Here is an 11522-nt window from a genome sequence, read left to right on the forward strand (position 1 = left end):
TACTTTGATAATAAATTTACTTTGAACTTTGATGGCCTCCTCACTGGGACAGTGATGCATGAGGAAGTACTGAAGTCACACCCCACCCCGCCCCCGGCCCAAAGCCGGCCCCAGTTGCACAAGTTCAGCATTTTCAGCAGACCAGGCAGTAGAAATCTGCTGACTTTGCTCACGCCAGCACTCACTGTTCTCGGAAGGAGCATAAAGTTCCTTCCTTATCACCATATAAAAGTAAAACAAAGGAGCCTGAGTGAGTGTCTCGCTCTCCTTTGTGCTCCCTCATTCCAGAAGGTTCTGTCTTGCAGAACTTACCCCCGGGAAACTGCTGTGACACAGATCATCGGCTTGTCAACCAAGGGTTGAAGCCCCCTCTACTCAGCATGGCCTTTGGGCTCAGCACTCTGGTCTGGTTCCTGCTCCTGGCAATCTCCCAACCTGGGACAGTGCAGGGGAGAGTGGTTGCAGACTTCCGGGAATGTAATTCTTTCTTCAAGGACGGTAACCCACCGCAGGGATTCGAAAACATGGGCAACCTGGTCAGGATCTGTCAGGTCTACAAAAACCAGTATCGTTTCGCCACTTTGTACCGGACAGACTTGAGGATCCCAGTCTACTCTGCCTACAAGTATCAGGGGAACAGAAGGATGGTGAAAGGTCAGAGAATCTGTAACTGGTGTCATGAGCCTCAGGTAAGATACAGCAGCTCCTAAGGTTTGTGTCCCCATGGGCATCGGGTTTATTTGCATACAAAAGCGCAGTCAAGGAGAGGCACAGTGGACCAGTGACTAGAACTATTGCCTCAGACTGCCAGAGACACAGGTTCGATCCTGATTCTGCCAATGTGTGTGTGGAGGCAGCTTGTCCTCCTTCTAACCACATTATTTCCTGCAAGTTTCTGTTTTCCCATGATGTGCAGTTTTGCAGAGTCACAGAGCACTGTAAAAGCAGCACCTTTCGTCAATCTAGACCATGCCAAACTATTTGACCACATGACTATAAGATACAGGAGCAGAATTAGGCCATTTGACCCTTCGAGTCTGCTCGGCCATTGGCTGATCCATGTTTACACTCAATATCCTGTTTTTTTCAAGAATCCATCAACCTCCGCCCTAGATTATACATAAAGACATGTCCCCCACAGCTGCCTGTAGCAATGAATTATATAGATTCACTATCTTTGGCTAAAGATATTCCTCCTATCTCCATTCTAAAAGAACGCCTCTCTATTCTGAGGATGTGTCATCTGCTCTTAGACTACCCACCATAGGAAAATCCACTTCATATGCACTCTATTGAGGTCTTTCACTATTCTATTGGTTTCTGTGAGGACCTCCTGCATTCTTCCATCCCCATTAGGTGGATGTCCAGTCCCGAGAACCCTCTATCCCCATCAGGTGGCTGTACATTCTCTATAATCCCTCCATCCCCATCAGGCGCCTGCCAGTCCCAACAACCCCTCCATCCCCATCTGATGGATGTCCATCCCTATAAACCTCCATCCACATCATGTGGCTGTCCAGTCCCTATACACCTCCATCCCCATCAGGTGGATGTCCTGTCTCTATTACCCCTCCATCCCCATCAGGTGGCTGTCCAGTCTCTATTACCCCTCCATCCCTATCAGCTGGATGTCCAGTCCCTATGCCCCTCCATTCCCTTATCAGGAAATTCACAAAGCTCTCCACTTATTTCAAAGGCAGAATTTCCACCCTGAACCTCACCTGTGCAGATTCAACATGACGTGACATGACATCTAAATATCTGACAAACCTCTATCCATGGAGTGTGGAGATTATCCTGACTGTTTCCATCCTGGTCAGGCATGCAAATACCAATGGCCAGGATTGGAAAGATTACAGAGAGTGGTGGATCCAATCCAGTCTATCACAGGCAAAGCCTTCCCGACCTTTGAGTACATTTACGTGGATTCCTACCACAAGAAAACAGCATTCATCATCAAGGCTCCTTTAACCAGTGTGGATAACTTCATTCACCTCAACTCTGAACTGATTCCACAACCTAAAGTCTCACTTTCAAGAACTCTTTACAACTCGTGTTCTCAGTATTATTTGTAGTGGTACAGTTTGACTTCTTTTGTACATCGATTGTCAGTCTTTTTTCATAAAATTCTATTGTATTTCTTTTTTCCCAGTCAATAACTTCAAGAAAATGAATCTCAAGATAGAATATGGTAATTTTGAACTTCGAGAAGATCTCATTATTGATCTAAGACAAGTTGAGTCAGGAAATACAGAGACTTCCTCTGTATGTGTATGAGACAGCAAGAGAAATAGAGTGTGTGTGTGTGTGTGTGTGTGTGTGTGTGTGTGAGTGTGAGAGAGAGAGAGATGGTGTGTGTATATGTGTGTGCATGCGTGCATGTGTTTGTTAGTATGAGTGTATGTGTGACAGAGAGTGTATTAGTGTGAGTGTTGTTGTGTTCTAGTCAGCTGGGACTTCTAACATACAGTAACCGACTACAAAAAATTCAGAGTAGGTCAAATGATAGGCTCAATTATTATTTACTTACAAGTTAAGTCTGCTTCCCTACATTAAGTTCGTAGCTCAAAACAAACCACTTGTACAGGGACCAGTAATTAGTTTGTTCCATTCCATAACATTCCTTCCTTACCTGGAACCATCTCTGGTTCCTGGCATTTATTCTCTAATCAGTCTATTTGCCTTTAGAGGCTTCTTCTCCCACGACAGTTCTGCCCTGTTTTACTCCGTTGTCTAAACATTCCTGCCATAAACATACATCTTGATATAAAACACATGCAGACTTCTTGTAAGCCTCCATCCAAACTAGCAAAGCACTCTGGAATCACACAGGTTCCATTTTGGCACATTGCATTTTACAGAAATTATAAACAGATAAAGACTTCAGGGTTACAGATATACTGTATTTCCACATTTCTCCTCGTTTGTCATTTCACAATAACACAATTATCTTCAATACACAACTGTTAGGTATGAGTACAGTAATCAAAGTGATTTTAAATATTACTATAATGATACAGTCTCAGAACTTCTGTTAAGCATTTTTCTAGTCAGCACTGACAGATACCCATTTTCAATATCCCCTCCTTCTCCGTCCTACTATACTACACAAAATTCACAAAACAATAACAGCTATTATTATTGTACCAATGATTATACCATAAAGTAGAATCATCGCCCACCATCCCCTTCCTAGAGAGTTACAATTGTGAAATTGATCTCCCACTGATTGGTAGCCTCTTGGATTTGAAACAGAAAGTTAGTTATGTCTTCGGATTCATCTGGTATGAAATACAATATTTTTGTCCAATCAGGGCACACTTGCCTCCTTTTTTGGATAAAACAAACCCTTTGGTTTGCAATGCTACTGTACAGACCACCGCCGACTCTGTCGACAATTTATATATTTTTTATTTGATCAAGTGTATGTGCAGTTTCACTCGTTAATTTTTTCCAATGCTGATGCCATGCTAATCAGTTCCTGTGCTGCTTTACCAGTTCCATAGGCAAGTGTTACCTTTCCCCAAGGACGAGAAAAACTCCATTTACTCAGGGCTTGGCATTGCCGTATGGAGGTATACACTATCCTCTAAACCACTTGTTTCCAAATTAATATCTTCATCTTCCCCCAATGACATTCCTGCACCGAAAAGGTGAGCAAGGGGGTCTGTGTTTCTGAGTCTTATCATGTACCAAACGTTTCCAGGGCAGAGGGCTCGGACCAAATCGAGTAACAGTTCATCTCTGTTTCACTAAAGGGTACAGGTAAAAGGGACACACCCATTTCTGCAAACCCAGCAGCTTGAGCTGTCCTGACGAAGGGTCTCGGTCTGAAATGTCGACTGCACCTCTTCCTACAGATGCTGCTTGGCCTGCTGCGTTCACCAGCAACTTTGATGTGTGTAGCTTGAGATATTGGTCCTGTTTGCATGTTCGTAAGTCAATCATAAGACAGCTCTCAAGGCAGTTACATCTGTCAGAGAAAGGACACGTGCTAATCCAACCGCTGTCATTAGGACTCTGTTTTTTACATCGTTATGAACTTTCTTACAGTCAGAGGCATGAAGTGGCGACGGCTTTTCTCTTACCTTGATGGTTGTATTGGTAACCAGTAACACCTGAAATGGTCCTTCAAATCGCAATTCCAAATAATTATTTTTTTTCAAACGTCTGCATCACCACGGAATCTCTGGGCTCGATTTTGTGGGACTTATCGTCTGCAGGTGGTTGCTGGTCTTCCTTTACCCATTGATGATATCTGGTATTTTTTTTTAAGAGTAATGCAATGACTCAGAATCCAGGTTATTTACATCCATCTGCTTAACTCCCTGTGGCGTATCCGATGATACGTAAGGCCCATCCCATGGTGATTTAGTGTCGGGATAAGCCAATGGTTCTATTAGTAGTGAAGTCATCAGGACCAAAAACAGAACCAGTCTCCACTTCAGTCCCGTTTCCTCACACATTTTGTTAAATTTGTTTTATTTGTTCATTTCTTCCTTTCCACTAGGCCCGTTGATTGAGGATGGTAGCTACAATGGAAATTTTAATCCACCTGTAAGGCTTTGCATATTAATTTAATGACTTTACCAGTGAAATGGGTACCATTGTCCCTAGATAGTGTCCAGGCAATCCCAAATCGCGGGATTATTTCCTTTAACAAATATCTCGCCACTGTAACTGCATCATTCGTTCAACAAGGAAATGTTTCAACCCATCGTGAGAAGAGATTTATAATGACTAATACATACTTAGACCTTTCCCATTGAGGTGAATCAGTAAAGTCCATCTGTAAGTGTACAAAGGGGCCAACTGACGCCAGGGTATGAATCCCTGTTTTCCCCAGTTTAGAGACAGGAGACTGCAGATATTGGAATTGGGTGCAATGTACATTCAGTGTCAGTGTTTGAAATATGCTAAGAGCAACATACCTGTACATATTAAGGGGAGTCATGGATATTGGATTCATGCAGGAAAATGACACAGAAATGAAAGATCACCCATAGTCTTACTGAATTTTATGACAGGATTAAGGGGCTGAATGGCATAATCCTGTGTTTCTGTTTGTTCTGCTCTAATAATGAAGGAAGTTGCATCCAGTTGCCACTTTATGGACACCTTCTCACTGTAAATTGTCCCCTCTGAAAATGCTGAGGAATGTGGAAAGTTACAGTGCAGGAGGAGACTATTCCACCTAGCAAGCCTACGTCAGTCCTGGGAGAGCTATCCCATCAGAACCATTCCCCAAATTTAAACAGATGTGAATATTTCCAGGATATTCTGTTTTTACCTCAGATTGTCGGCATCTGCAGTTACGTGAATTTCAATAGTTAATATTGTTTATGGTCATCTACATGCGTACATGTACAGACAGGTGAAATGAAAAAGAAACTTTCTTGCAGCAGTGTCATAGGCACAAAGAATCAGATAAACAGCATTCACGATAAAAACAAATTATATACATTTTTTTAAAAATTAGAAAGAACACAATTAGAACACAAGAAGTGGAAAGTTAGTGATCAGATTTTATATATATCTATATATTTCCTTGCTGCCTAAGACTTCTGCACTGGACAGTATTTGTCAACATGGAGCAGAGAGCAAGTTTGTAAGTCTGGCAGGAGCAAAGGTTATTAGTAACGGTGAGGGTGGAGCATTGCGGAGGGGTAGGGGACGAGTGGTAGAAAAGGAGTGCCAGGCGGGAGTTGTGCAAACATACCCAGCCTTGAGACACCAGGGGAAGTAATTTGATATTAAACCATTGGTTTATTGATCAGTACAGAATGTCTCTCTGGTGCTCCTCGCTCCCTTCCCTCTCCCTTCCCCTTTCCCTTCCCCTTTCCCCAACCATGAATTTCCATCTCACTGTCCCCTACCTACTCTCAGTCCACAATAATGACCCATATCAGAATCATTTTTATCGTAACTGACATATGTCGTGAGGTCTTTTTATGGTGGTGCAATGCATAAAGTGACTACAGTACTGTTCAGAGTCCACTGCTCTCTGCAGTTTCTTACTGTATGTGTCTGTGCATTCGAATTACCATACCAGACCATGATACAGCCAGTTAGGACCCTGCTCTAGAAGCTCGTTTTAGTGTCGGTGATACTGACCATCCTTACCCTCTGTCCTTTCTTCTTCCCACATACATCTGCAACTTTCTCTCCCTGATGACACTGAATTCCTTTCGAAGGGCTTGGTTGACCCTCGGCCTCTTCCTGTTACCCATCCTCGGCCCTTATTGCCATAAACATCTCCATCTCCTCATCTGCGTCTTGCACCACTGGTCACTGAGTCCTCCACTAATGGGAACTACTAGGAAACTAGTTACTGTCAAACAGAGGGTCAGAAGTGATCTTTGGGCAGATTACAATCAGTCTTCGTTAACCACTAGCCATGAGTATCCTTGATTGAGGAATTGAAGTTGATTGAGACCTCTCTTAGCTAATTTTATAAATAGTGAATATTTACTATGGACTAATTTCTGCTGGTTTTAGATTGATGATCCGACCGCCAGTCCTGCAATGATTCACAGCAAGAAAAAGGCCAGTCAAAAACAAGCGATGGTCGCAGATTACAGAAAATCAGGTTATGAACAAGGACATCTGTACCCGTTTGACTTCAATGAAGGAGATGATCAGAGAGCCAGCTTCACCCTCACTAATGCAATCCCTATGAGTGGTTCTGCTAATAAGAAATGGTATCATTATGCGGAGAAATTCATTAAAATATTGGCGGAGAAATGTCAGAACAATGGCAGTCAGATGTACGTGGTAACGGGCTCTGCTAATTACACAGGGGGAAGTATGAGCAATAAGGTTGCGGTGCCTGAGCTGATATGGTCAGCTGCTTGCTGCACCTCATCTGGGAGTCCGGTTGTGCATAGTTCAACACTGAATACCAAGCTGGACTTTTCCATTGCATACATGAAAGAGTTGCTGACCAATAAGAATGCAACACGGATATCAGTACGGCAGCTGCAGAGAAAACTGAACGTGACGATCTTTCAGCAGTGCAGGGGAACAAGTCAAAATGACGAAGTGGAGAACAATCGACTGGTGAACGCTTTGCTAAATGAAATACCAAGACCTAGGTTAAAAAGGAAGAGACAGAGTTCGTGTGTTGCTCAGTCGTATATTTTGCCCCGCCAGTCTAACAGCAAGTAATAGTTGCTAGTCCCTTCTCCCGCTCTCCTTTTGCATTCCCCTCGTACTCCTTCTCTTCACCTCCCTCATGTGTCCCTTCTCCTTCCCTTTTTCCCCATAAAGCACTCTCCTCTCCTAACATATTCCTTCTTCAGTCCTTGGATTAGAAATAGGCCATTCAGCACATTGAATCTTTTCTGCTATATCCATCATAAGACATAAGAAATAGGAGCAGGAGTAGGCCATCCGGCCTATCGAGCTTGCCCCGCCATTCAATAAGATCATGGCTGATCTGTCCGTAAACTCAGCTCCATCTAGCTGTCTTTCCCCATAACCCTTAATTCCCTTACTATGTAAAAATCTATCTAACTGTTTCTTAAATATATTTAGTGAAGAAGCCTCAACTGCTTCCCTGGACAGAAAATTCCACAGATTCACCACTCTCTGGGAGAAACAGTTTCTCCTCATCTTCGCCCTAAATCTTCTCCCCTGAATCTTGAGGCAATGTCCCCCAGTTCTAGTCTTACCTACCAGTGGAAACAACTTATCTGCTTCTATCTTATCTATCCCTTTCAAATTTTGCATGTTTCCATAAGCTCTCTTCTCGTTCATCTGAATTCCAGAGAGTATAGTCCCAGGCGACAAAATCTCTCCTCATAGGTTAACCCCTTCATCCCTGGAATCAACCTGGTGACCTTCCTCTGCACTGCCTCCAAAGCCAGTATATCCTTCCTCAAATATGGAGACCAGAATTGCACACAGTACTCCAGGTGCGGCCTCACCAGTACCCTGTATAGTTGCAGCATGACCTCCCTGCTCTTGAATTCAATCCCTCTAGCAATAAAGGCCATTTCATTTGATGCATTAACCCTTCAACCCCATTCCTTGCCTACCGACACAACCGATCAACAGATGACGCAATAGCGACAGCTCTACACACTGTTCTTACATATCTGGAGAAATATAGGAAAATAGAAAAACTAGAGCACAATACAGGCCCTTCGGCTGACTATGCTGAACATGTACTTACTTAGAAATTACCTAAGGATGCTTATATGAGAGCACTGTTCAATATTCAACACCATAATTCCGTCCAGGCTTGACAAAAAGCTCAGAGACGTCGGCCTTCACCCTGCCTTGTGCAGCTAGATCCTGGACTTCCTGTCAGATCGCCAGCAGGTGGCAAGAGTGGTCTCCCTAACCTCTGCCCCTTTGATCCTCAACAAAGGTGCCTCTCAGGGCGGTGTCCAAAGCCGCCTCCTTTACTATCTGTTTATGACTATGTCGCCACCCACAGCTCTAACCTGCTAACTAAATTTGCTGACGATACTACATTGATTGGCCTAATCTCAAATAATAACAAGGCAGCCTACAGAGAAGTCATCACCCGGACACAGCGGTGTTAAGAAAACAACCTCTCCCTCAATATCACAAAAACAAAGGAGCTGGTTGTGGATTACAGGAGGAATGGAGATAGGCTAACCCCTGTTGGCATCAATGGATCTGGGGTTGAGAGGGTGAACAGCTTTCAATTGCTTGGCATCCACATCACCGGCTGTGTGGTGGAAAAAGCACAAGAGTGTCTCTTTCACCTCAGATGGTTGAAGAGTTTAGAAGCAAATCCCTTCCCCTTTTTGCTTTAGGAAGGAAGATGAAAATGGCCACATGAATCAGGAACAGCAGCTTCTGTCTTGCAATTAACAAAAAATAACTTATTAGTAATTTTAAACTTTGTAAGTATTGATGCAAATCTATGCATAAGGTCCATTGGGAAGTGAATTCCTCCTGTAGATCTTATGTTTTTTGCTTTAGGGATTCGATTTGTTGGTTTATATGCAATCCACATTACATAAATGGATTTAATCATCGGATACTTCTTGCACACATTTTTAATGTAGTTTGCATGGGCTTTGAGTTACCCAGTTTGCATATATTTACAGATGATAATTTTGTCAATCAATTGCCAATGAATTTTATTAATTAATGTCTGCCTCGTGAGGAAATCAGCGATAGCTGGACATTCAATGTAACACAACGAAAAGCGGAGAGTTCACAGATCATTAATAGTGAAGTTTGTAATCCATTGTGTGATTCTTCATCAAATAAAAATCTACAATTTATATCCCTTGTGTTAATGTCTGCAAACTATCTTTGGCAGTCTCGGGGATCAAACCTGTCACACACAGATTCTAAGGCCAGGACACCATAAAACCATGATTTAAGACTGAAAATAGGCCACTTGGCCCATCAGGTATGCTCCACCATTTAGTCATGGCTGATCCTTTCTCATTCCCATTCTCTCACATTCTCTCTGTAACCCTCAACTCCTTTACCAATCAAGAAACTATTGACCGCTGCTTTAAATGCGCTCAATGAGTTGGCTTCCACAGGCACCTGTGCCAATGAATTCCGCAGATTCACCACCTTCTGGCTAAAGAAATTCCTGCTCATCTCTGTTCTAAAGGGATATTCCTTTATTCTGAGGCTGTAACATCAGACCCTAGACTCTCATACTAACGGAAACATCCTCTCCAAATCCACTCTATCCAGGCCTTCCATCGAACACAGGCTTGGAGTTTTCCAATGCTTCTTACAGGCTGATCTTTTCATTCCTGGGATCGTTCTCATGAACCTCCTCTGGATTCTCTTTATCTCTCCAATACCAGCTCATCCTTCCTTAAATATGGCCCAACTACTTCAAATACAGTCTGAGCAAAGCCTTATAAAGCCTCAGCAGCACATCCTTAGTCCATATTTCAGTCATCCCAAAATTAGTGCCGACTGGGTCCTCCGGTTAGAGAATAGAAAGATGAACATTGCTTTGTCAAAGACACTGGCAATTTGTCAAAGTGAGAATTCTCCACGTCGGGAGAAGCAAAGGATGCAGAACGGCCAAGATAACTGTGCCTCTCTGAGAGGGGTTGAGAGGGAGGATGATGGGCTGATCCAAGGGAGTGATGGATGATCGAGGAGTGGACTAAACTTGGACTGACGAAGCGTAATGCACTGGTCTGGAAATACGGAAGTGTTAAAGGGTCCTGGGTGAATGAGTGCTGGAGAGTGAGGGAAGGGAGAGGGGCAGAGGGGGTGGAGGGAGGGAAAGAAAGAGAAGGAGAGGGAAGAAGATAGAGATAGGGGAGGGGGATGGAGGTGCAGGGAGATTGAAGGAGGTAGAGGAAGGGGGTGGAGGGGAGGGGTAGGAAAAGGGAGAGTGTGGAAAGGAGCGCAAAGGAAGATCGAGAGATAGAGAAGGAGGGGGACAGAGAGAGTGGGAGAAGGGAGGGCGAAGTAGGGGTGGGAGGGGGAGGGAGTGAGACTGAGGGGAGAGAGAGGGAAATGACTGATGCAAGAGGGAGGGTGTGTAACTGATGCAGGGAAGAGAGGGACTACAACTGGCTGATTCAGGAGTGAAAAAGAGTCGCAGGCTGATCCCAGAGAGTAACGGATCATAGTGTGGATAATAGGCAGCTCCAGGAGTGAGGGATAGGTTCATGTGGTGACTCAGGAGTGAAGTGAGAGAGTGGGAGTGGGAGTGAGAGTGCGTGCGTGTGTGAGAGAGAGAGTGAGGGTGAGAGACAGAGCGAGAGAGAGAGCGCGCGAGGGAGAGAATATGAGAGTATTGCCCGATCTATGAAAGTGGGCAGGTATCTAATGTGTCTTAAATAAGGAGTCTGAGCTTCATCCTTTGGAAGATTAATTTGATTTCTTCATATCTGATGATTGCCCAAGCCTGGACACACAGTGTGTACAGATCAAATCAGCCATATAATTCTCCAAAAGCACCATCACCCAGCTGGCTCACCCGGGAACATTATCAGTGAGATATACACAACAATAAATATTACTAGAGGAGATGTCTTCTAGAGGGATTGTTTTCTGAGAACTCACATTTTGTTACAAGGGGGATGTTGGGAGCGGATCCAAATGCAAGACACAGACACTGAAGTACTAGAAACTAGACTAGGCTTATCGAGATAGCAAGCAGAGTAAGGAAGAAGTGAAAAGGAAGAAGTGAAGCTGGACGTTGACACAGGCTCTGGACGAGACTAGGATTCAGGGCCTGGGCCAGGACTTGGACTAGAAACAGGGGACACGGACGGGGAACCAGGAACAAGGAGCCTGGACTAGGAATACAGAACTCTGGAACCGGAGCTTGGAGCAGGGCCCGGAACCTCAGCCTTGGTTCGGAACCGGAACCCAGGTCTAGGCTAGGACTCGGGACAAGGATCTTGGGAAGGACAGGACGTGGCTACAGGACAGGACGAGGTACCAGGCCGTGGCTTAGACTGGACGAGGTACTAGGACTAGGAAGTCCAGGGCAGGAAGAGGAACTCCAGGGCAGGACGTGGCTTTTGGACTAGGATTGGCTCGGGTCT

The 11522-nt window shown here is 44.2% G+C and overlaps 1 protein-coding gene across 1 annotated transcript; it reads left to right on the plus strand.

Moving 5' to 3' along the window:
• Positions 1 to 203: 203 nt before the first annotated feature.
• Positions 204 to 9257, plus strand: LOC134340630 (endonuclease domain-containing 1 protein-like). Its single transcript, XM_063038076.1, has 2 exons — positions 204 to 689; positions 6499 to 9257. Exons 1-2 carry the CDS (start codon positions 381 to 383, stop codon positions 7165 to 7167), a joined length of 978 nt encoding a protein of 325 aa, XP_062894146.1. The 5' UTR covers positions 204 to 380; the 3' UTR covers positions 7168 to 9257.
• The last annotated feature ends 2265 nt before the right edge of the window (positions 9258 to 11522 follow it).

This window comes from Mobula hypostoma, chromosome X1 (assembly GCF_963921235.1).
Source record: "Mobula hypostoma chromosome X1, sMobHyp1.1, whole genome shotgun sequence".
Classification (NCBI taxonomy): Eukaryota; Metazoa; Chordata; class Chondrichthyes; order Myliobatiformes; family Myliobatidae; genus Mobula; species Mobula hypostoma.